General features: G+C 39.7%; 1 protein-coding gene across 1 annotated transcript in view; it reads left to right on the plus strand.

Moving 5' to 3' along the window:
• The window catches only part of CUNH1orf87 (chromosome unknown C1orf87 homolog), a 118,349-nt gene that overhangs the window by 38,476 nt on the left and 52,555 nt on the right, over positions 1 to 27,318 (plus strand). Inside the window, exons 4-7 of the mRNA XM_045291746.1 lie at positions 1,567 to 1,695; positions 2,502 to 2,765; positions 13,843 to 13,964; positions 25,182 to 25,347. Coding sequence (XP_045147681.1) covers positions 1,567 to 1,695; positions 2,502 to 2,765; positions 13,843 to 13,964; positions 25,182 to 25,347 — 681 coding nt within the window. The remainder of the gene's footprint in view (positions 1 to 1,566; positions 1,696 to 2,501; positions 2,766 to 13,842; positions 13,965 to 25,181; positions 25,348 to 27,318) is intronic.

A 27,318-nucleotide genomic window follows, 5' to 3' on the forward strand; every position in this document is an offset into this window, starting at 1 on the left:
TTACACCATCCGACGTCGCCTTTCACCCACTTCTCCGCTGTCTGTCCCCCAGGAAGGAGGTTATATGTAGATCTTTGTAATCCTTATAATGCTCATTCTAATGCCTATTCTAGAATGCTATCTTTCCTGCCCACTCTAGAGAGCCTCTTTATATTTTTCTTAAAATATTACGTGAATCTAAAATATATGTAGGTTTCTATACATGCAGATGGATTATTCAACATGCTTTTCAAATGAATGCAATCAATTTTCATTTAGTCCTAATTGTGCCTCCTTTTGGTCATCATTTCCAGAGCAAGAGAATGGATTTTAGCATTGATCCTTGCTCCATCATTCATCCTTTTATAACCTTTAATAACATTGCCTTTGGAATATAATAATATTCTGGGCATCTTAATCTTTTATTCCATTGTTGAGAAGGCTTACATTCACTTTTGCTGCATTCTTCAAACTTGCTGATTGAATCAGCTGAAGGATGCCCTTATTTCTAATAAACACACTATATTTGTCTCTATATGTGGGATTATGAAGAGACTTTTTCCTAGCTTTGTCTCTCCCAAAGGCATGCCAAACATTAGGGGCTTTTTGCCAGCATATGGTGGGTGTCAGATGCTTAGAGATATCCTCCCTGAAGGCAGTCAGTTGCCAGACAGGTAGGGACCGCTCCCTGCTGTTAAGGACAATGGGCTATAAAGGCTTCTGACCTTTAGCTTGGCTCCTGGAGGTGGGGTTTACACCCTACTGATAATGGTTTCCATGGAGATCCATAGAACAGGTCATACCTGCTGAGTGACATCCAAAGTTAGGCTGCCATCCTGAATCTATGATCTGCCCTTCTTGTCACATGTATACCCCCAATCCTTCCTCTTCCTATTGTGTGTATATCCCTAGATTATCCCCCTCTCATTGCTGTTAACCTACAGTGCAACCCCATCTTATGACATATGTCTTTACCTGTAATTGGTGGGCTTGCACTCCCCCCAGAGGTATGTAGGCCTGGTTAGCAATAAAGAGCTATCTCAGGCTCCCTTCTTGGCTTCTCTGGTTCCCCCTCTCCTCTCCTGTCCTCACTCCTCTGTTCCCTTTCCTCTTGTCTTCCTTCCCTTCCTCCTCTCTCCACGTGGACTACCAAGTGGTGCTGAGTTAAGCATGCTACCATGAAATGTGCCTGACTCCATTATTTCAGTCTCTCTTTTATCTCTCATGCTCTTTATGACTTTAATAAATATATCTGAACCATACAATTGTGCCTATCAAACCCATGATTAGTAGTGGGGGGCTGGCACACCTCCCAACCACATCTATACCTCATTTTTTGGTCACAGATTCTTTTTATCTGGTACACAATGAAACACTACCTAATTGTTCATGTTTTCCTTATTAATATTTTTCCAAAGGTGGAAGCCACAAAATCCTGATATCGGTTTTGAAAGAAGCTTTCTTCTTAGGGGATCAAAAGGCCACATTAAGTCAGCCTAAATTCATTTGGAACTGGTAGTATGTTTTAGGAATGGTCCCCTCACTTCTGTTCCTTGATTTCATTTGTCTTGATATATTTCCTAATAGGCAAATGTCCACTGCAGCTCTGTACCAACTGGAGACCAATCTCTATCCTACATCCATGGCCTTCCCAGGAGAAACTTCAGAGACTGGTCCTTGGAACAGATGGTGAGAGGTGGCTCTGACCAACCTGAGGTATGTATAAGATTTGTTTATTGTATCTCTTGTTGATGAAGGGGTACTATTTGCTAACAGTAAATTTTGATGTGGAGAGAGTGATGTAAAAGGGGCACCACATTTCCCTTGGAATTCTAGATTTAGCCAGCCTGGTGACTTTCCAGGAAATTCCCCCTGAGGATCCCACAGACTAACTCCTGGTGTCTCAACTAAACTCTCCTTTCTTAAGGGTTCCTACACTCAGGAAGGATCACGATAATCCCAATTACTTCCACAAAGAGCGGGGCATTGTCTTTAGTCTCTCTATTCCAACCCCAGACCTAAAGGGCCAGACCAATACTGCTCTAAGATGTTATCCCAAATTCTCATGTAACCATAAAAGTTAGTTTTAAAGACACACTATATAGTAGACTTCTAACGGAGTAAATCAGCCAGCTTGCCATATTTCTGGTGACCTTATTTGTGCCAGGGTAGAACTGTGATCCAGAGGGTTCAGGGTGATAGTTTTTTAAATAGATAACCAGCCTTTTCTTACATCACCCCCGTATTTGGATACAGATCGGAACATTGTGATACAGTAGGTGTTCTAAAATAGTTTGCTTCCTTTCTTTGCCTGAAGGAAAAAGTCTGAAGCATTGTCAACTAATTGATAAGTCCAGGAAGAACACTGACCTTCAGGCGGTACCCACTTGCTCTAGGTCAGGCCTGAATGTGGACACGGACACCGTCCCCAGTGCTCTTCTGTTGCTTGCATTAGCCCTGAACCATCTCCCTGAGAGCCAGCTGTGTTGATTTTCTCCCCCTCACCTTCTCGTTTGTGTTAGGATATCTGCCAAAGACCAAGCAGAGCAACAAGAGAGGACAATTTTCTTCTTTCTTTGGTCAAAAAAGAACTCAAGTCAAACCCTTTGAGTTCCAGCTTATTAGATAAGATTCAGAAAGATCTGAAGTCTCTGGACCCCATCTCTTCAGGATATCTTCTCCAATCTCAGATAAGCCATCTCTTCTTGAGGCATGAAGTCCCTCTGAAATTACCAACAATCAAGATTCTTTGCCAGAGATTTTTGGGAAGAAGTGCTCCTGAAATGGTATGGTTCTCATGCTGTGTTATGGATTCCTTTTGTTTATCTCACTTGTACATACCCCAACCCAAAATCTCATTACTGTGTAATTGATTTCAACTCATAGAGACACAATAGAATTGATCTATGAGGTTTCTGTGGCTGCAAATCTTTATGGAAAGAGATAGTTTCATCTTTTTTCCATGGAACAGCTGGTGGATTTGAAGTGCTGAACTTTCAAAGAGTGATTCAATGCCTAACTCACTGTTCCATCAGAGCTCTAGTTTGTATACACCAGGATAGCAGATATGAGAAGCTGATTCTTTTTTTTTAAGAGACTGACTTTACAATTGAGTCCTATGTTAAAAAGTCCATTCATATTCATATATGAAAATGTTTTATAAAGATGAGATACTCATCTAAAAGAATATGCCAGAGTAGGAAGTAGATTTGACTCTCTTATTTAATTCCTCTTTGAAGACCTTTCCTGCCTCAACTTTCGTCTTTTCCTTTGAAAACTGTTGGGTCCGTTGTATGGTGATGCTAATAGGCACACTGAGTCCATTTACAAGCTGACTTCAGTGCTTGACTAAGATCTTCCTAGAGAGTTAGAGAGGGGAAGTAGCTTCAAAATTAAATTTAGCATTATCATTTTAATACTTGGGAGATTAGGCCAGAAGGGACAAGGAACTCACTCAGAGAAACCCCGGAATGATGGTAGACCCAGTACTGAGACACAGATCCCCCAATAACAAAGCCACACTTCTTCTCCAGGCATTGAACTTCTAAGAGCTCACACTTGGGCAAGAATGTGAAGCATGCTCCAAAGGTGAGCATGCTCAGGGAGTCAAAGGAGGATGGAAACAAGGCTAAAATAGGGAGGAGGAATGACAATGGGTAAATTATTAGTGGGCATGTGAACATAGCAAGGCGACAAAGAGCACAATCCTCAGAAATGAAGGCCTTATGCTTAAATCCACCACCATTAACTGTAATATCAGGCCCACTCACCCCACCCCACCCATTGCCCTTGAGTGAATTCTGACTCATAGCAAACTTCTCTAGAGTTTCCAAGGCTGTGGATCTAGTAAAGAGACAGACAATGGAATCTTTCTCTCAGAGTAGCTGGTGGATTTGAATTACAAATCAGCAAGCCACCTGTTATATTAGTTATGATACCTCCTAGAGGTATTCTCAAGATTTATGATATAACAGTTACAAAGGACCAATGACCTCTTCTGGGCTGAGAACTGATTAGATAGATAGATAGATAGATAGATAGATAGATAGATAGATAGATAGATAGATAATAATGATGATGATGATGATGATGATGATGAAGATAGATAGATAGATAGATAGATAGATAGATAGATGATAAATACACAAAATTATATATATATACACAAAATAATATATATACATACACAAAATTATATATATATATGGTGTAAATATATAAATGTCCTGGTACTATAGTGGTTAAATACTTGCCTGCTAACCATTAGTTTGGTATTTAAGACCCATAAGTTGCTCTCAGGAGAAAAGACTGTGATCTGCTCATAGAAAGACTACAGCCTCAGAAGCCATATAAACATATATACACAAATATATATAACAACACATATATATGTTGGGATATTAGGATATATATGGTGTTATTAACTGCCATCAAGTCAGTTCCTACCCATAGCAACACTATGTACAACGTAATGAAACACTGCTTGGTCCTGTGTTATCCTCACAATTGTACCTATATTGCAGCCACTGTGTCAATCCATCTTGTTTAATGTACTTATGGTTTTTCCCTTACAATTTGTCCTTTTTTAGGTATTGGTCTCTCCTAGCAATGTGTTCAAAGTACATGATCCCACCAGTTTTGCTGCTAGGGAACATTCTGGCTTTACTTCTTCCAAGACAGGTGTATTTGTTATTTTGGCAATTCATGGTACTTTCAATATTCTTCATCAGCCTCATGATTCAAATGCACCAATTCTTCTTCAGTCTTCCTTATGCAATATCCAACTTTCGTTTTTCTTTTTTGAAATTTAATTTAATTTTTCATTGAATATCATTTTATTGGGGACTCTTATAACTCTTGTCACAATCCACACATCACTTGCATCAGGCGAATTTGTATATATGTTGTCTTCATTCTTTTCTAGACATTTACTTTCTATTGAGCACTTGGTATCAGCTCTTCTTTTTTTCCCCTCCTTTCCCCCACCCTCATAACCCCTTGATAGATTGTACATTGTTATTATGTTCATATCTCACACCAACCACTGCCTTCCTTTCTCCATGTTTTCTGTTGTTCTTCCCCGCTGTAGAGGGGTGTATGGTTATGTGTCGATCACTGCTATCAGTTCTCCCATTCCCCCTTCCTCTCCTCCTCATCCCCCTACCCTTCTGGTATCACTATTCCCACTCCTTTTCCTGGATTCTGTGCATCGTGAGCTCCCATCTCTTATCTATATCTGTGTACATGTTCCAGTCTAGTCTGAATTGAAAAGCATCCCCAGGGTCATGGTAGTGGGAGGTGAGGAAGCCTCAAAGAACCAGAGGAATATAGCGTGCTTCACTGATGCTTTACTGCACTATGCTCCAGCTGCTCGTCTGGTGTGTTCCCTTCTTCGTTCATCCTGCTGTGGGGGGGTTCAGAACCCCCTACTTCCCCACCATGTGACCCCAGAAATGTCCTCTATCGCAGTCTGCTCCAGTAAGGAGACAATGTGACACGAGTTATTATCAGTCGCCCAGTCCCCTCTGTGTCCCATTAGTTTCCCGCAGTGACGTCATCTTCTGGGCCTGGTGTGCCAGAGTGGGGTCCAGTCTGGCTCTTCGTTTCTCTTCTTCATTCCTGGTTTGCTCCCATGTGGATGTGGCATGCTGGTCCCTCTCCCCAACCTGTACATTTAGAACAGTACCTATTTAGAAACTACCTATTTCTAGGGAGGGTGTCAGTTTGGTTCTGGTTGGGGCCAACCCTGTGGCTCTCTCTTTTCATGCATTCTTCCACGTGGCCATGTTGTCCTCATGGTTTTGTGTGCCATGGTAGGGTCTGCATGCCCACTCCCAATTCTGTGGAGATAAGACCAGTACTTTCCCCCTAGGTGGATTAGTGCCCTGCTCCCTCTGTCATCATTTCACTTTCACCCCACCCCTTTTCTCCCTGAAACCTCCCTCCTTTCCCCATTTTTGTGTTGGACCAACATGTACCTCCTTGGGTTTGGTCTAATCTCCTCCTGACTCCCTGTATCTCAACCCGAACTTTGTGATATAGGTGGCTTCTCTTCTACACCTACCAGCCATTTTGATTACACTTACCTCAGGAGACTCATGCTGTACTTCTCCTTTTGTTACTGGCTGAGATAGCTTAACATAATTTCCTCCAACTCTTCCCTTGAAAAGATGTGTTTCATGTGCTCATCAGTGGTTTTTAGTAATGCATAGTACTCCATTGTGCCAGTTTACTGATCCACTTATCTACCGGTGGAAATTTAGATTGTTTCCAACTCTTTGTGATTGTGAATTGTGCAACAATAAATATTGGCGTGCCTACAACTGGCCGTGGTTTATTTATTACCTCTTCTGGGTATTTTCCCAGTAGAGGGATAGCTGAGTCATAAGATAGATCAATTTCCATTTTCTCTATTATCACCAGATTACTTTCAATAGCGGTTATAAATATTTACAAGACCACCAGCATTGTAGGAGAGTTCCTGTCTCACCACATCCCTTCCAACATTTGTTGCTCACTGATTTTCTGATTTGGGCTAGCCTCAAAAGTGTTAGATGGCATCTCATGGTTGTTTTGATTTGCATTTCTCTGATGGCTAATGATCAGGAGCATTTTCTCATATGTTTATTGGCCATATAGGTCTCCTCTATAGTGAAAAATCTTTTCAGTTCTTTTGCCCACTTCTTCAAGGTGTTGACGGTTTTCCTCTTTTTGCAGACAAAAAGAGTATTGCAGATTTTCTTAATGGGCCCTTTGTCTGTTGCACCATTGCTAAAAATCATCTCGCAGTCTGTGGGTTGCCTTGTTACCCTCTTGGCAAAGTCTTTTGATGCACACAGGTGTTTTATCCTTCGTAAATCCCACTTGTCGATTTCAGGTTACCCTGTGTGTGTACCCTGCCCTATTGCTGTTAGCATTTGTATTCCCTGGCCCAAGGTTCTTAGGTTTGTCCCAATTCCTTTGCTAATGGTCCTGATGGTTTGGGGGTTTACTTCTAGGTCCATGTTCCACCTAGAGTTTGTTATTGTGCATGGGTTGAGGTAGATATCTTGTTTCATTTTTCTATATGTGGATTATCATTGTTTCTAGCACCACTTGTTAAATAGGGCGTCGCCCTCCCACTTGTTGCTTTGGGGCCCTTATCAAAGATCAATTGTCTATATGCTGATGGTTCTATTTCTGAGTTTTATGTTCTTTTCCAAAGCTCTGTTGTATCTGTCATTATGCCAGTACCACACTGTTTTGACCACTGTGGCTGTGTAGTAGGTGTTAAAGCCAGGTAAAGAGAGCCCTCTGACTTTTTCCTTCTTCTTGAGGAGTTCTCTGCTAATTCTGTGCTGCTTTCTTCTCCATATAAAATAGGTTGTCAGCTTTTCCAATTATTTGAAGAAGGTTGTTGGTATTTGAATCCGGATTGCATTAAACTTATAAAGTGCACTGAGTAGGATAGAGATCTTTACTATATTGAGTCTTCTGATCCATGAGCATGGGATATTCCTCCATTTGTGGAGGTTGCTTTTGGTTTCCTGTAGTAGGGTCTTGAAGTTTTCCTTGTATAAGCCTTTTGTTGTTTTGGCTAAATAAATCCCTAGATATTTCAATTTGTTCTTGGGTATTGTGAAGGGTACTGCCTTTTTTATCTCCTCTTCCATGGTCTTTTCTGATGTATATAGCAAACCAATTGACTTCTGTTTGTTGATTTTGAATCATGCCACCCTTACATATTCCTCTATTGCTGTCAGTACTCTGGAGCTTTGGGAATTTTCAATGTACAGAATCATGTTGTCTGCAAATAACAATAATTTCACCTCCTCCTCTCCCAGTTAGATACCTTTGGTGTCCTTCCATTGTCTTATGTTATTAACTAGAACCTCCAGTATGATATTGAATAGAAGTTGGAATGTTAGCTGTCATTTTTTTGTCGATAGCTTGTATTAACTTGAGGAATTGAACTTCTGTTCCTATCCTATTGAGTGTCTTAATTAGGAATGAGTGTTGGATGTTTTCAACTGCTTTTTCGGCATCTATAGATATTATCATGCGGTTCTTATACTTTTTCTTCTCAATGGTGTATAATATAGATGGATTTTCGGATCCCTGCATGCCTAGGATGAATCCTACCTGATCCTGATGGATAAGGCGTTTTATATACTTTTGTATTCTCTTGTTGAAGATTTTTACATCTATATTCATTAGAGATATTGGTCTATAGTTCTCTATTCGTGTGAGATCCTTGCTCTGTTTGGGCATAAAAGTTATACTAGCTTCATAAAATGAGTTTTGGAGTTTGCCATCCTTTTCTACACTCTGGAATATTTTGTGGAGGATCAGTGTCAGCTCTACCCTGAATGCTTTGTAGAATTCTGTGAAGCCATCTGGTCTGGGAGCTTTTTTTGTTGGTAGCTTCTTGATAACAATATCTATTTCTTCTTTTGCTATGGGTTTGCTTAGGTTCTTGACCTCTATCTGGGATAGTCTAGGGAAGGATTGTTTTTCCAAGTATTTGTCCATGTATTCCACATTGTTGAATTCATTAGAGTAGATACTTTAATAGCACTTTGTGATAATCCTTTTAATCTCATTAGGGTCTGTTATGATGCCTCCTGTTTCATTCCTCATCCTGGCTATTGTTTGCTCTTTCCTTTCTTTGGTTGGGTTTGCCAGCCGTCAGTCAATTCTGTTGATCCTTTCAAAGAACCAGTGTTTTGCTGCCTTAATCTTCTGCATTTGCCCTGATTTTTATGACTTATTTTCTTTTGCTATTGGAAGGATTGTTCTGTTGATTCTATATTCATTGCTGAGTTATTGTAAGAGTGTATCCGTTATAAGTCTCTTTTCCTTTTATTATATGCCCTCATTGCTAACAAGCTACCTCTGATGACTGCTTTCACTATGTCCCATAGGTTTTGGCCCATTGTATTCTCATTCTCATTAGCTTCTAGAAACTTTCTGATCTCCTCTCTAATCTGGGTCACTACCCACTCATATCTCAGAAGAGCATTATTTATCCTACATTTTTTTTGCCTTTGTTTTTCTGGTCGTCTTTTTATTGATTTCCAGTTTTATGGCATGGTGATCTGAGAAGGACATCTGTGTAATCTCTATGTGTTTGAATTTACGTAGGCTCAACTTGTGTCCAAGCACGTGGTCTATTTTCGAAAATGAGCCATGCATGCTTGAGAAGAATGTGATATTTTTTACATTTGGTTGGAAAGTTCTAAATATGTCTATCAGATCTAGTTGCCTAATTGTAGTGTTTAGCTCTATAGTCTCTTTGCTGAGTTTCTTTCCCAATGATCTATCTTTCTCTGAAAGCAGTGTATTAAAGTCAACTACTATAATTGTTGAATCTGTGATATCTTTTTTCATGTTTTGAATAGTCTATTTGACATATTTCATGGGTCTCTGATTTGGTGCATATATATTTATTATGCTCACCAGTTACTGGTAAAGTGATCTTTTGAGCACTATATAGTGCCCCACCTTATCTTCTTTTATGGTTTTAACCTTGCGATCAATTTTGCCTGAGATTAGGATTGCGACTCCTGCTTTTTTTTTTTTTTGAGTTCCCGTTAGCCTGGTATATCTTCCGCCAGCCTTTTATTCTTAGTTTATTCTTGTCTGCGAGCTTAAGATGTGTTTCCCGCAGGCAACAGATTGATGGGTTATGTTTTCTAAGCTAGTCTGCAAGCTTTTTTATTTTAGTGTAGGAGCTAAGGCCATTGACGTTTAGAGTTATTATCATGATCTGTGGATTCATTGCTGACATCTCATGCCTTTTGTTTTGGGTGTTTTCCTATCACCCTTCTTATCACTGTGCTGTATCTTTGTGGAGAGCTACTGTATTGCCTTCTTTTCCCTCTGAGGCCATGTTATCTTGGTTATTGTTATCACCTCGTTGGCTTCTGGTTGGAGTTGGGCTACATGGTGTTCTCCTGTTTGTGCTTGGTGGATGTTGGTCTTCTGGCCATAGTGAATCGACAAGGATCTCCCACAGGGTTTGGTGTCTTTCAGTGTGTTCCTTAAGTTTTTCCTTGTCCTGGAAAACCCTTATCTCTCCTTCTGTCTTAATAGATAATTCGGCAGGGTAAAGGATTCTTGGGGTGGTGTTTTCTCTTTCAGCTTTAGGAAGTTGTTACTCCACTTTCTCCTCCACTTCATGGTTTTTGTTGATAAATCTAAGCATATTCTTACCTGAGAGCCATGGTATGTGACTGTCTTGCTTTCTCTTGCCACTATTAGAATGTTCTCATTTTCCTCAAAGTTAGATAGCTTAACTAGTATGCTTGGGAGTTCTTCCTAGGGTTTAGTCTAAATTGTGTCCTCTCTGCTTTCCGCATGAGTGACTGATTCTCATTCATTAAGGTGGGGAAGTTTTCTTCCAGAAATTCCCTCGTTGTGTGTTGTTCTGGTAGGCCAATTATTCAGATGTTGTTCCTATTCATAGCATCTGTCATTGATCTCGGGTTTCTTCTGGCTCTTATTATCTTGCTTGTCTTTCTTATTTACTGAGGTCTGTCTGATTGTCTTTGAGATCATTGATACAGTTTTCAGCTTCTTCTAGTCTATTCGTGAGATCTGTGATCTTGTGTGCAGCTTCTGCTACTTCATCTGTTAGCTCTTGTATTTCCGTTTGGTGCATGGACTTCATCCCCTCTATTGTGGACTTCTTCCCCTCTACCATGAACATAATTTCCTGTATCGTTGTATCCTTAGTTTGTGTAGCTTCCCTTATTGCCTGTATTACTTCAAGTAGCCTTCTGAAAATTACTTTTTGTGGCTGATCCACATCAGATTCTTCTATGAGCATTGTTAGCTCTGCTGTTGTGGTTTGTCTTTCTTGTTTTCTTGTTGGGAGTGATTTGGTATGCTGTTGTTTATGGGATGATTTCGACGAGCTGGGTGTCATATTTCTGGGAGACCAAGAGGCCCTGTGTTCTTTCTCTGTGTGACTGAGACTGATTTTATCAAGGGCTTCCTGTGGCCTACTATGGAGGTGGGTCAGACTGCTGTGTAGACAGGGGCTGTAGCAACTCAGTAGTCAACAGAGATGAGAGGTTGTATGTACCGGTGGGGACAGCTGTAGGGATCTCATTTTGACTGCTGGGTAGCTCCAGTACAGTGACAGGGCTGTTGGGGGCCAATGGGTGGGTGGTGGCCCCATTGCGGTCTTAGGTGGTATGGCCGGTGTGAGCTGGGGAGCTCCCAGAACCGGGCCACTAGTTCCCTAGGTTCCAGAGCTAGGCTAGATTTGGGGGAAGGATAACGTTCCAGGGATGTACTCTCCACTGTTCCACTCACTGCACGGGCTGGGACAGGACAGGGTAGCAGTGATCCCTGAGCTGAGATAGACCCAGGCAGCGCCCATCCGAGGCCTTGGGGGCTGGGTGCTCACTTGGCGTGCCTGCAAGGACCCAGTCAATGACTCTTACTCCCACAGCTCTGGCCAAGGCGGCACAATACAGTGCTCTGGGCTGGGAGCTGCAGGGGCTTCCAGAGCTGCAATGCTGGGGAAATGGTGGGCAGGAATTGCGGGTGCCACTCCGTGTGGACAGAGAAGGCCAGGGGCTATGATGAGCTGAGGCACCCTGGAAGTGGTGGGGGCTGTTCACCATTTACATGGAAGATGCAACTTGTGGGGGTGGGGCGTGCGGGTGGAGGTGACCAAGGTACTGATGCTGGGTGTCCTCAGCTGAAAGCAATCAAACTTGCTGTGGGTTAGGCCCTGGGGCTCTGGGTGGCTTCCAGGAGGCACCAGAGATTGGGAGTAGGGTGCAGATTCCCTGGGTGGGAGCTACAAGTGGACAGTTGCTATGTGGTGGTAAGGCTCAGCCGTGGGGAGCTATCCATGATAGCTGTCCAGTTCCTAGGACAGCGACCAGGCCCAGAAGTGGAGGTGGGGGCACTGGCAGGTGGCGACTGAGGTGTACAAAAGTCGCACAGCCAGTGAGAAATCCCTGATATATAGACCCAGATCTCTAGGACTTGGACAAAAGCAGATGCAGGGTGGGGTCATCTTCCAGACAGAGAAGCCCCCTCGGGTCTTCATCGGAATTTTTCCACTCACCAGAATACTTCTACTTGACCTCCCAGACACCAGAGCTCCCCATATGGGCTGCTTACCTGGGTGCCATCTTAAAGCTCCTCCCAATATCCAACTTTATAATGCTTATGAGGCAATTAAAAGACCATGCCCTAGGCCAGGCTTATTTTACTCCTCAAAATAGCATCCTTACTTTTCAACACTTTAAAGAAATCTTGTGCAGCAAATTTACCCAATGCAATGCGTCATATGATCTCTTCACTGCTACTTCCATCAACATTAATTGTGCACCAAAGCAAGGTGAAATTCTAGACAATTTCAACTTTTTCTCCATTTTGTATGATGCTACCTATTGGTCCAGCTGTGAAGATTTTTGACTTTTTGACATTGAATTGTAATCCATACTGAAGCCTGCAATCCTTGATCTTCATTTTATATATACATATGTTTGTGTGGAATTGATTCCAACTCATAGTGAGCCTATATAGGGTTTCCAAGATGAAATCTTTATTGGAGCAGACAGCCGCACCTTTTCTCAATAAATGTCTGGTGGGTTTAAATTGCTGATTTTGTGGTTATACACCCCAACACCTAGTCCACAGTGTCAAAATTTTAACATTTATTGAATATATGGAGTTCTGATGGTGCAATGTTTAAGCACTTGACTTCTAACTGAAATATTGGCTGCTCAAATCCACCCAATGGCTCCTGTAAACATTACAGCCCAGAAAGCCCTATGGAGCAGTTCTACTCTATCAAATGGGGCCACTAGGAATAAAATTCAACTTAATGGCACATAATAACAGTTATAGGAGCCTTGTTAGTGTAGTGGTTATGCATTGAGCTGGATTTGAAAGGTCAGCAGTTCAAAACCACCAGCCTCTCTGCAAGAGAGAGTTGGAGCTGCTTCCTCCAATAAAGAGATACAGTCTCTGAAACTCACAGAGGCAGTTCTACTCTGTCCTATAGGGCTGCTATGAGACAACATCAACTCGATGGCAGTGAGTTTTAGTTTTCACACAAATTACATGATCTGTAGGTATATGTGTGTGTGTATATACGTTTGATGGAGTCTGATATACATACCTTATTTACTCTGTCGTGCCATCTCTTCTAACTCACACGACTCCATGTGTGTCAGAGTAGAACTGTGCTCCATAAGGTTTTCAGTAGCTGGAGTGGATCAATTTCTCCTGAGGTACCTCAAACTACCAACTTCTAATTAAAAGAACACTTACACTTTCTTTGTGCCACCTGGGAAACCATGTAACACATACACAGATATATTTTGTATATCATACATAAAATTTATACTAAATAAGTTTTATAGGTAGATAATAGAACTAAATTATTCTTCAGTAATGACCTTCCAGTCTTAGTGTCTTAAAATAGTGTACGTTTTTTATATTAAATTTCTGCAATGAGTCTGGTGTGGGCTCTTCTCAGCTTTGGTCATGATCTTAGCTTCAAAGGCAAGGCTCATCAAGCAGCCAGTCTGAGATATTTTTGGTCCTGATGGCAGAGGGGAAGAAACAACTCCCCTGGGCCTGACAGTATGCAGAGTGGCACACACCACTTCTTTGCTAGAACTAGTCACGTGGATCTGACCACAAGGCATCTAGATTATATCATCCTTCCATTTGTCCAGAAGGAAGAATAATGTATTTCTTGAATATCACTAATAATGACCATGTTATATTTTTAAACTAGTTATAAAACTTTTAATGTCGAAAATCTTCCAAATGCATTTCACCTCGGTAGATCTCTTTCCCTCTCACACACATTTGAAGGAGACTGTACTGTTTTTTATTAATTTTCAGGTAAATTATGAAAAGCTACTTTGGTTTTTAAAAGTTGCAGCTTCAAGTGAGCCAGAGCCAAGCAGAACAGTTGTGGACAATAAGCTGAGGAAAACCCAGAGTCCGACCAACCAGAATCAAAGGTATTTATCTCCAATTTGAGAGGTATGTGGACTTAGAAAGTTGGCAGGGATCTTAGATGCCATTTGCTGTAAAGCCTTGATCAATATAAACTCATTTTTCTGCTAACCAGGACTTGGTTTATGCTTTTAGTTTTCTCTCTCTTGTATGCAGGCCTGCAGAAAAGCAATGAGCTGTGATTGAATGTTTCTTAATACCGAACATGTGTGTATGTGTGTTTTAAATGATATTTTGTGCTTTCAGGGAAGGTTTACACATAAGCTTAGGTTTCCAATCAGCAAGTTTTACACAAATCATTCAGAGGCATTGGTAATGTGCTCCACAATGTGTGACCATTCTCATTATTTCTGTGTGAGTTGTCAACTGAGCCTGTGTGTTCTTTCAGGGTGTGGTATGAAAACAGAAAACTCTAGTTCATCATAACAAATGATGATGAGATGCTGCCAATCCCTTCTATAAGGTGTGTTTCCAGAAATGCACTCTAGGTCAGTTAGTGCCAGGGTTCCCGGAATGAACATGGCAAGCTTGCGGTCCAGGAAACAATGATCCCTTCACAAGTGTAACTAGGATGTGATGGATATCATTAGAGATAAGGCAAAATAAAACATGATATTGTTTGCTCATAGAAGGGACAAAGCACAGTGGTTAGGATGCAGACAGCCTTCTTCACCAGACGCCTGGGCTAAACTTCTCTCTATACTACTCAGTGGCTGTGTGACGTTGGTCACTAACCTCTCTGTCCTCCGCTTTCCCATTGTAAAATGAGCTTAACAAGACTCCCTTTGGGGATTTACTATGAACAGTAAATTTCTTAATAATTGCAAAGATCTTAAAAGTGGTGTTTGGGACATAATAAGTGCTATGTAAGTGTGTTCTTATTTTAAAACTTTCATTTCAGAAGAATCAATTCCAATGATTGTTTTCCTTGTTAGTTGCCAACAAATTGGTTCCAACTCATAGTGACCCTATGTCAATTAGAATAAAACGTTGCCAACTCCAACACCATTCTTACAGATCCTCGCTAAAGTGTAGCCCTTTGTTGCAGCCACTGTGTCAATCCATTGCACTGAGGGTATTTCCAGGCACATTCTGGCGGTACTTCTCCAAGACAGATATGCTCATAATTCTGGAAGTCCGTGATGTACTTAATATCTGTCACCAATTCATCTCTGGCATACTTCAAAGGCACCAATGCTCTTTTGTCTTCCTTTTTTGTATGTGTGCAGCATTCACATGCACATGACGCAGCAGAAAATATGATTAGACAGGTGCACCTTAGTCTTCAAAGTAACACCTTGGCTTTTTAAAACTCTAAGGAGGTTTTTAAATATATATATATATGTATAGTGGATTTGTCAAATGTAATTTGTGTTTTACTTCTTGGCTTCTACTCCTTTGAATTTTTATTATGGAACCATGTAAAACTAACTCCTTTACAACTTTAACATTTTCTCCATTTAGCATGAACTTGCATTTTGGCCCAATTGTAAAGATTTACTATTTTTCTTATGTTGCAGTGTAATCCATACCGAAGGCTCTAGTGTTGGGTCTTCATCAGAGAATGCTTCAAGTGCTCTGTGCTTTCAGCCAGCAAGGTCATGTCGTCTGCATATTGCAGATAGTTAATGAGTCTTCTTCCAATGCTGGTGCCTTATTCTTCTTCATATAATCCAGCTTCTTGGGTTATTTATTCAGCACACAGGTTGATGAAGTACAATTAAAGGATATAACCTTGACCCACACTTTTTAAAATTTTAAAACATTCTTTTTTTTTATATTCTAATTGAATGTCTGTTTCTTGGTCTATATGCAAGTTCCACATGAGCAAAATTACATGCTCTGGAATTCTTATTCTTCTCAATGCTAACCATATTTTTTATAATCTACATAGTCAAATCTTTACACAGAGTAAGCATCTTTCTGGTATTCTCTGCTTTCTGGTAAGATTTCCAGGTTTTCTGCATTTGGCTTGAATTTCTGTCAATTTCCTTTTGAAGTACTGTTACAATTATTTTTTGAATTATCTATAGCAAAAATTTTAGTTGTGACAGTAAGGGTATTGCTTGAAAATTCTCTCATTTTTTATCCCCTTTCTTTGAAAAGATCATAAATATGAATCAGTTCCCATTAGTCAGGTAACAGTCTTCCAAATATCTTGACATTTATGAGTGGGGGCTTCACAGGCTGCATCTGTTTGTTAAAACATCTCAATTGGTATTTCATTAATTTATGGAACTTTATTTTGCGCTAATGCTTTCAGTACAGGTTGGACTTCTTCCTTCAATACCGCCTGTTCTTTATCATAGGCTACCTACTGAAATGGTTGAATTTCAGTCAATTATTTCTGGTACAATGAATCGTTGTATTCTTTCCATGTTAGACAGGGTTCTCTAGAGAAACAAAACCAGAATGCTAATAATTTCATATATATTCATATAGATAGATATATAACATAAGAAATAAACAGTTAATTAATCTATAAAGCAGTAAAAATGGCTAAGTGCAACTCACTCCTGTGAGACAGCTGTGAGACACTGGCATTCCTTCAAGTCTTGAGGCCGCCGAGTAGTCCTCTGTAGAGTAATTCGGGCTATCCGGGCACAGGCAGCAAACAGCAAGGCAGGTCACCAAAAGTCAGCCAGATGACAGGGTCCGACAGTCCCCAGCTCAAGAGATGTAAGTTCCAATAGTGTCGAGAAGCAGGTCTTGAAAGAACCTCAAGTTACAGCGACACAGTCTCACAGGTAGTGTAGCTTGCAAATTGAGGCACAGAACAAGCAAGGGACTTGCACACTTGTCCAATGATGAAAGAGCAAAAGACAAGAGAGGCGAGGCTCGCTGAGCCATTTATCTCTCCACCCTTCAATTAATCCCACATGTGTTCATTGGCCAGGTTGGCACAATAAACCTACCTATCACACTTACCATCTTTTTTGTGCTTCCTGTGTTGTTCAATATTTTGCCCATAGAATAATATTTCAGCTTGAGTCTTGAAATTTTCTTCAGCTGAGATGTGTCAAAATATTCTTCTTTTCGGTTTTCTAAGTCCAGGTATTTACATATTTCTTTATAACACTTTGTTTTATTTCCTCAACAGCATGCCCTTTGAAATCTTCTGTTCAACTCTGTTCCTTCAGAATTTCTTCCATTTTGTTTCTTCCCTGTCTTTATAATGATATTTTGCTTTCTTCATATATGATGTTCTTGATGTCATCCCATAACTCCTCTGTTCTTCAGTCATTAGTCTTCCGTGAGTGAAGGTTATTTTGGGGAGGATTTCTAAGTTCAATTAAGAGATGTTCAAGCTTGTGCCTTGGCTTTCGTGGACTTGGTTTCAACATGAACGTGCATATGAACTACTGGTGGTCGGTTCTGCAACCATTTCGTGTTCTGGCTGATGCCAGTGAGCTTCTCCATTGTGTCTTTCCACAGATGTATTCAAGTTGATCTATTTATATAGTGAGTTCCACATGTATAGCTACCATTTGTACTGTTAAAAAAGATATTTGGCATGAATAAATCATTGGTCTTGCAAAAATTGGTCATGAAATTTCTCATGTCTTTTCTATCAAGACCATATTTTTCAACTGCTGATCCTCCTTGTTGTTTCCAACTTTTGTATTCCACTCCCCAGTAATTAGAAATGCTTCTCAATCAAATGTTTGATCAATTTAAGACTGCAAACGTTGGTAAACTTTTCTTCATCTTTGGCATTAGTGGTTTGTGTATAAATTTGAATATCAGTCATAGCACATGTTCTTCCTTGTAGGCAGATGGACATGATCCTGTCACTGATAGCATTACACTTCCAGATAAATCTTGAACTGATCTTTTCTGATGATGATGCAACGCTATTCATCTTCAAGTTCTCATTCTCAGTGCAGTGCACCACGTGATTTCAATAGGCCAGAAGAATGTCTTCCCAATTATAAATAGTGACGTCACATGGCATTGGAGTTAAATACCTGCTCTTAGGAAATAGATAGAATTTTCTATTAAAATGTCCCTGAACCAAGAGTTGGACTTGATTCCTTTCTAGAGTGTACTCTATTCCCTTTTTATTGTGATATTTTACTCATGAAACAGTAAATACCTGTTGCTTACCTAGGCACACTTTGCTAGACATAGTGAATCTAGAGATTGGCAAGTCCCAGAACCCCCCTTCATCTCATAGTCCACAGAAAATGATACTGCCAGGGGGGTATGCTGGTTAAATATCATTGTGGAAGCAACTGTCTTGGAAGTCATTAACTCTAGAATGTTTTAATAGCCAGCACCAGCTTTCATATACTACAGTCCAAGACATTGTGGACCTGAGAGTTGGTGGTATATACACTAGAACACATGGTCACTCTTTGGCAGATATTGGTCTTATGAGTCCAAGACACTAGGCCTTTCCTGTGCCCTCCCCTAGCTTAAGTATCTTTGGAATTTAAACTCATTTTTTTCCTTTCAGATAGTCATTGAACTTGTAATTATTTACTTGACATTTGAGATTAAGAAGGGCATCTTTCCTGGACAACTCTGTAACACAGTTCTAGCATAGTTCCTGGCCCATGGCAGATGCATGAACATATGTCTTCATGTAATCCATACCTCAGTGATATAGTAGAGCTTGTGTAACTTCACGTATGTCTAGATATCTGTTCTTTAACAACAACCACAACAACATCAAAACAAGGTACATACTGAGACAATTTTGAGCTCATCAGAGATATTATTGCTTTATTTGAACCAGATATGAATTTGTAGAAGTGCAGCATTGATAGTCTGTCAGGAATCCAGACGTTCTGTTACTTAATATGCTACTCAGGAAAAATGCCCTCCTTCTGCTTTTTCAGGTAGAGCCTTTAATGGGACAGCTCTGTGATGTATTTAAAAAGGTTCCAGCATCGCCACTGGCAGTAGGGGTGGCAACAGGCCTCATCATCTAAGTTGGACCAGATGGAATAAACTCTTGCAGCAGGCCTTCTAAAAGACCCCACCAGCTGCAGTAAATAGGTTCCGTGTAACACATGCCAAGCCAGTGCTCAGTGTTCTGAGCCGAAAGTCGAACCCTGGGTGGATGCTGACCCCCAGAAACTTGTGTTGCAAGAAAAGCAGAAGGAAACCAGCGGCTTCAAATCTGGTCCAGAGACAGATGATTGGCAGGCATAGGGGCATGTTCCTTGGCAGAAAAGTAAGGCTAATAAAGCGGATAGCTAGCATTTGCTCTGGAGTGAAGGTTTTACTCTGCCCAGTGGGCTGGATAATTTCCTAAGAAAAGAAAAAGAGGTAGAGAATCTGGGCGACCCAGACAAAGACAAATATCCACTATTCCCATCCTATATCAAACTTTTGGAAAGCATTATACATTAAGTAGTTCTGAATAGTATACTTTTTGGTCAAAGCTACAGCGAGTCACAAAATTAAGGAAAAATACAGTATGACCCTTAGTAAAAGTTATAGCCAGTTTCTGGTAGAGTCAATTCAAACTCGTGACCACCGTAGGTTTCCCTTATAACACCTGAAACTAGTATGGTGCATTTTTTTTACAGTCAATGAGCCATTGGAGTCTCTGGTGGCACCATGAACTACTAATTGGCTGCTAATCAAATGGTAAGCAGTTCGTATCCAGCAGCAATTCCACAGGAGAAATATGAACCTGCCAAAATGCCCCCATCCAGAGTCTCAACACCAAACTCATTGCCATCAAGTCAGTTTCTTTCTTTCTTTTTTTAAAGCATTTTATTGGGCTCATACACTCATCACAATCCATACATACATCCATTGTGTCAAGCACACTGTACATTTGTTACCATCATCATTCTCAAACGATTTTCTTTCTACTTGAGCCTTTGGTATCAGCTCCTCATGTTCCCCCTCCCTCACCACCTCCCCTTCCTCATGAACCCTTGATAATTTATAAATTATTATTATTTTGTCATGTCTTACACTGTCTGACATCTCTCTTCACCCACTTTTCTGTTGGGTGGGGGGGTTATATGTAGATGCCTGTGATTGGTTCCCCTTTCTACCCTACCTTACCCTTACCCTCCTGGTATCACTACTTTCATTATTGGTCCTGAGGGGTTTATCTGCCCTGGATTCCCTGTGTTTCCAGTTCTTATCTGTACCAGTGTATATCTTCTGGTCTAGCCGGATTTGTAAGGTAGAATTGGGATCGTAAATGTGGGGGGGGAAGGGGCCAGGGAATGGAGTATTAAGGAACTAGAGGAGCATTGTATGTTTCATCATTGCTATACTATACCCTGACTGGCTCATCTCCCCGCAACCCTTCTGTAAGGGGATGCCCATTGCCTACAGATGGGCTTTGTGTCTCCACTCCACACTCCCCCTCAATCACAATATGATTTTTTGCCATCAAGTCAATTTCAACTCTCAGAAACCTTAGGGACCAATTCCAATGTATCCTCTAGAATTACAAGAAGCCAATCAAATTATTGGCTATGGGTGGGTGAAGCCACACATACTGGTAACAGTTAACCCACTCAGTTATTAGCCAAAAGATCAGAAGTCCACCCAGAGGTGCCTTCAGAGAAAGACCCAGAGTTCTATTTTAAAAACCAGCCATTGAAACCCAACGGGAACAGTTCTATTTTGACACATATATTATTGCTGTTAGGTGCCGACTGGTTCTTATCGAGTGGTTTCCTACTAAGAGCAACCCTATGTAAAACAGAGTGAAACTCTTTCTGGTCCTGCTCCATCCCCATGTTTGTTATATTTGAGCTCATTGTTGTAGTCAAGGGTCTTCCTCTCGTCATTGCCCTTCTGCCAAGTATGATGTCTTTCTCCAGGAACTGGCCTCTCTTGATAATATGTCCAAAGTACATGGCATGAAGTCTTGTCATCCTTGTTTTTAAGGGGCAATTTTGTCTATACCTCTTCCAAGACACATCTATTTGTTCTTCTGGCAGTCTTGGTACTTTCAATATTTCTCACCAGCACCATGCATCCATTCTTCTTTGGTCTTCCTGAATAAATGTCAGTATTCACAAGCATACAAGGTCATTGAAAATACCATTATTTGTGTCAGGCATACCATAGTCCTCAAAGTAACATCCTTATTTCCAGCACTTTAAAGAGTGGGTAAACCGTGTGCAACACATTTACCCAAAGCAATATGTCTCTGATCTCTTGACTACTGCTTCCATGGACATTGATTGTGGATCCAACTGAGATGAAATTCTTGACAACTTCAAACTTTTCTCTATTTATCATGATATTATGTATTAGTACAGCTGTGAGGATTTTTGTTTTCTTGCATTACAGTAAGGTGTAATTTACACTAAAGGTTATAATCCTTGATCTTCATGAGAAAGTGTGTCAAAATCTCTTCACTTTTAGCAAGCAAGGTGTGTCACCAGCCTATCATCGGTTGTTGACGAGCTTTCCTCCAGTCCTGATGCTGCATTCTTCTTCATTCAATCCTGCTCCTCTGATTACTTGCTCAGTATACAGATTAAATGAGTATGGTGAGAGGATTCAACCCTGCCACACCCCTCTCCTGATTCTAAACCATGTAGTTTTTCTTTCTTCTGCTCATACAGCCTCTTCTTCACCCTGCCTTTACCTTTCTGCTGTTCTCTGCTTTCAGCGAAGACCGAGCTGACATCAGCAAGGATACCCCTGCTTGTTCCACATCCACTTCAGAATCCAGCCTGAGTTTCCCTGTCAGTACTGTTACAAACATCGTTAGATGATCATCATTAAAGTTCACTTTTGTGTGATATTAATGACATTGTTCTTTACTTTGTGCACTCTCTTGGGGCACCTTTCTTCAGCCTGGGTGCAAATAGGAATCTGTTCCAGTCAGTTGGCCAAGTAGTTGTCTTCCAGAGTTTTTGGCATTCCATTAATTCTTGAAGCCTTGTTTTTGGCTAATGCCTTCAATGTAGCTTGGTCTTCTTCCTTCAGTACCATGGATTCTTGATCCTTTGAAAGGGATGAATGTCAACTAGTTCTTTTGGTATGATGGCACTCTGAATTTTTTCCATCTTGTTTGGATGCTTCCTGCATCACTCAAAATTTTGTCCATAGAATCTTTAAGTATTGCCACTTGAGACTTGATTTCTTTCTTTACTTCTTTCACTTTAAGATATGCTGAGAATGTTCTTCCATTTTAGCTTACTAACTTTAGATTTTTGCCCATTTCATTATAATGTTTCACTTTGTCTTTTCAAACTGTATCTTGATATTTTCTGTTTATCTCTTTTACATCATCATTTCTTCCATGTACCTTAGCTACTCTATGATCAAGAGCAAGTTTCAGAGTTCTTTTGACATCATCTGTGATCTTTCCTTTCTTTCCTGTATTTTTTAATGACCTTTTCCTTTTTTCCTGGTGGCAGGAGGGGCCCTTGTGGCATAGTAGTTATGTGTTTGGGCTGCTAACCAAAAAAGACAGCAGTTCAAAACCAAGGGCTAATCCATGGGAGAAAAATGAAGCTTTCTACTCCCATAAAGAGTTACTCCCACAAGGGCAGTTCTACCCTGTCCTATAGGAACTCTAGGAGTCACAATGGAATTGAGAGCAGGAAGCTTTGCCTTTTTCATGGATGTCCCCGAGAGTTTCCAAGACTGTAACTCTTTTTGTGGGAGTACAAAGCCCTGTCTTTCTCCTGTGAAATGGCTCATGGTTTTGACCTGCTGACCTTGCCGATAGCAACCCAATGTGTAACCACTGCACCATCATAGCTACTCAAAAGATTTCTTTATAGGGTCACCAAAATGAACAATTCCAGGTACTGCACATGCCTCCTTGGAAAACATAAGAAAAAAAACACATATAATCCATATTTATCAGAGTAATCTATGAGAAAAGTCAGACTTTAAACAGTAAACAATAAAATTAAGCAGTTACAATTGAAGGAGACTTATTAACAAAGAAAAGTTGTGTGAAAGAGTACATCAAGATGTGCTATCCTGGAGCCTGGTAGCTTGAAATGTAACATTGGTAGCTTAAGATGGATCATAGTGAAATTATTTTCATCAATAAAATTGGTGATGCTATAAATCGGGGTGTTTTCTAGGAGAGTTGGTTGTAAAAGGTTTACCAACAAGCCACAGAAAAGAAACTGGTTTTAGATAGATGTTGAAGGATGTTCCAGAAGGTTGACATTTAAGTGGAGACGGCAGAAATCAGACAAAGCTTTACAGAGAGGAATTTCAGGAGTATCTGGAGGGAAAAAATACATTCATTTGAAAGTTCAAAGAGTCAATATTTCAAGATAAGTCGTTAAATTGTTGTAACACATGGTTCTGTTGTTTTTCTCCTGCTATTTAAAGTACAAGGAGTCCTGGTGGTGTAATGGTTACGTGTTGGGCTGCTAACTGCAAAATATGCAGTTCGAAACCAACAGCTGCTCTGTGGGAGAACAACAGGCTTCTACTCCCATAACGAACTGCAGTCCCAGAAACCCACGGGAGCAGTTCTCTGGGGTCACTATGAGGTGCCTCGAGTCCATGGCAGTGATTTTTAAGTTTTTTGCTTAAAGTACATCTGCCATATAAAGGATCTTAATAATTATGCTTATTTGCATACCAGAGTGCAAGTGAATAATTGTTTCCAGAACACTTTTGATTTTATAAAGAGAAGAAAATCATCAGGACTTCCACCAATATAGAGTCTTTGGTTATAGAGGTCTGATAGGATTTACTTGACTTTATGACAATGAATAAAGTATGGAAATTTGGGTAACTATCAGACATTACCTGGTAGTGCAATGGGAGAAGCATTGGGCTGTTAATTGAAAGGCCACCACAGAATTGCTCTGTTGGGGCAAATGAAGTTCTCTGCACCTGTAAAGATTATAATCTTAGGAATCCTAAAGAGCAGTCCAGCTCCGCCCTATAGGGGTTGCTATGACTATGAATTAACGCTACGGCAGTGGGTGGAATCAGGAATTGTCTCAACTTAAGAAAATGAAATCAAGCAGATAACAAAAAAAAGATAATACAATCATTCCTAATTTTCCTCTTAACCTGAAAATCAAGACCTATCAAGATGAATTATCAGTTTTGATCAGTTGTAGACAAACTTGTTGGTGCCAGTGGTGGGATTCAAATAATTTAACAACAGGTTTGCTGCCCTAAAGACCATTTTAAGTATAAAAGTATATATAAGAAAAGGCAGTTTATTATTTACTAGAGTTAGTACTTAATTAAGAATAGTAGTAGAGGTACACAAAACTAAATTATGTTTTAATAAGGTTTTAAAACAGTAATTAAAATATTAAATAATACCTGATAAAACAATAAAATTCATATTTAAGGTATTTCCACATTACTTCTTGATTGCATCCTCAAGTGCATTATTCTTTGCTTTATCCAAACATCATTGGCTGTGTAAGTTAACCTTAACAATCTTTTCACTGTAGGAGTAGGATCCCATTCCTTTAGAGGTAAGCCAATCAATTATTATATTTGATATATTAGAAACAGGCAACTTCTCTGAACATACTATGTTTATCTTTGAAAAACCCCTTTCTGTTTCTACTGAACTTATAGCAATTATTCTGACAACATTTCTAGCTATTTGCACAGTTTCAAGAATTGTATAATTCACTCATAATATCGCTTAGGAATTTGAGAGGTAGCAAAATGCTGAAATGAATGACAGCCTGTTACCCTCTGATTGCTTGATATTCTTTTCTCTTTATATGCTATGATTGGTTACTGAAGTAACAAATGCAAGGGAATAAAAATTAGTATTTCATCAAAAGTATAATGAGTTTATGGAATGAATAAATGTATATGATAAATATAGTTTCATCTAATTTTTATACCTAGGGACAGAATGAAAATTACCATGGCCACTTAGAATGCGCTGTTGTACAGAACAAAGTTTGAAAAAGAGTAAGGAATATAAATTTGTGATCTCCACATTGGGGAGCTGTGCAGCTTCCCGCCTTAGAGATAACCCTAATTACAACAGCCATTTCAACAACCGCTTTGCCAAACTTCACCAAAAAAAGGAGGTGTCGGTTGAATCTCATCATTGGCTGGTGCCTCCTGGAGAAGTGATAATTGTTCTACTAGAATGGAACAGCCCAGTTAGTCTACAAAATATCCATATTCAATCTCCTGACCAGGTTACAGAGTTGTAGAAAGAAACCTTATTTGATGGATTTTCAAGTCACGGGGTGGGACAGAGGTGATGCATAGTTTCCTTGTGTAAATTATTTTTTGATAGACTTTCTCTCTCATCCAATCAGCACTTCACTCCAAAACTCAAATTCACAGTCAAAAGTGAACAAGAGCTTGTTAGAGATTTTGAAGATGGCTCTAAGGACAATCAATTGCAAGTTCAACATAGACAACCTCAATTTGAGTTTTCGAAAAGAAGATCGATCATTCTCAGGATGCCTCCCTCCTCCGAAGGTACCCAAAGTTAGATCTCAGATTTGCTCATCTCTAAAAAGTTAGTTCAGAGTATTGAACCTATAGACATAAGAAAAAGGGGTGATATCTATTCAACATATCAATTATATGATACAATTGTTTCTTTTTGGTATTGTAGAGAAGCAAAACAATGTAAAAAGGGAACTGTGAATTGTACAAAACTAGTGCCACAATCATTTATGTTCAATTATATTTTATGTCAGCAGTTGAGAATATTAAGTACCCTAATTATATTTCACAACATAAAACAAATATTTTCTCAAAGCAAATTTTACAACTTTCACATTTTACAACTACTACTCCAATATTTAATAAGACCATTTAAGGATTGATACATTTACTGCTCATAGAATATTGTCAGTGTAAACAGGTCTCATGAATGAGACTTCAGAGGCATGTTAATTCATGTATGTTCTTTCACCAGATCTACTGGAACACTAAGGCTACTTCACATACAGGTTAAATAATAATTACCACTATTAACACAACTCCATTAAAATTATTTCACCACTATCTCTTTTTACTTGGCTGTTTCAATCTGTCAACCACTGTGTTAAATACTTTCCTTAAATTATTTCATTTAATTCTTGCAAAATTAATACTTACAAGCTACCACAAAATATAGGTAGGAAGTACCATTCCCATTTGACAAATGAGAAACAAACAACAATGACAAAAACGAAACACTGGAGCCTGAGAGAGGTTACATTGAGTCACCCAAACACCACATAGAATTCAAAGCCAATGAAGTACTGGAAATTGAGAGCCAGTTTTAGAACTCCATTCAGGTAGAAGATATCTGGAAAATCCGTTCAATCCAGTATAGAAAAATTCAAATTCCAGCAGAGTAAAAAGGAATGGAAATCATGAAAAGAAATATATTCTATAGGAAAAATTAGAAGATACCTTTTGTCCAGGTAGATAGGATTGGACTTGTGGTCAGAGAATTTAGAAGAGTAAGGAATATGTTACTAAGAAAGCAAGGATGAGATGTACGAAAGTGGGCTTTTATTCTAGAGCAAAAGTAGCTTTCTTAGCATTTTTGTTTACAAGGCCACTGTGCAATGCAAAGCCGTGTTATTGTATGTATGCACGTCACATGTGCAATCATGCTTTCCTAGAAAGAGAGGTAGGGCAATCAATACAAGCGAGTAGTCCATTATTACGAGTGGCTTTTACTGGGTTCATGAGAAGAGTAGAGACAGACCAAGAATTAGCATTTCAAAAACCATACAACACCATTTATGAGGCTTAAATGTTCTATGATATTTGTAGAATGCTATATAAAGGACATGAAAATTAGAATATTTTTACTTCAACTCTTGAGTCTTAGACTTTTCATCTGGAAAAACTAGGTTCAAAATATCTACCTGCTGTTGCTTTTGCAAGGATTGAATTAGATAATTATATGAAAGCACCTAGCACAATATCCGACATAAGGCACTTGACAATTATTACTTTCTTTTCTTTTTAAAAAATTTAATTATCTAGTGAGTTTTTTTCTCTCCCAATAGCCTATGGAAATAAGATCTTTTCCAGAGTGAAATCATGGGCACACCAACCTATCTGAGGAGACCTTGAAGGTTCTTCCCCTTATAGCTTGTCCCAAAAGCTTAACTTTGTGGTTCATGTCCAAGGAAATGGGACACATTTTCCTTGAAGTTGGTCTGCCTTTTTTGAGGCATCTGGCATCTCTTAAGACATCTGGAATTCACTCTAAGTATATTATAGTTCTGGGAGGCATGTAAAATAGAATTCTGATTCCCCAGAAAGTGAGGCAAATTGAGGCCCAAGGGACATTGGATAGAGAAGCAGCAACTGTCATGCCCCAACGTCCTTGCTCCTGGACACAGGACTTCAGAGTGAATGAGAGAAAAGCCACAGCTGAGCTGGAAGGGTACTTCCTTTAGACCAAAGTTCTTAATATCTTTGAGGTGTGTGTGTGTGTGA

This window comes from Echinops telfairi, unplaced genomic scaffold, assembly GCF_000313985.2.
Source record: "Echinops telfairi isolate 266 unplaced genomic scaffold, ASM31398v2 ScPeMD7_443;HRSCAF=831, whole genome shotgun sequence".
NCBI classification, from domain to species: domain Eukaryota; kingdom Metazoa; phylum Chordata; class Mammalia; order Afrosoricida; family Tenrecidae; genus Echinops; species Echinops telfairi.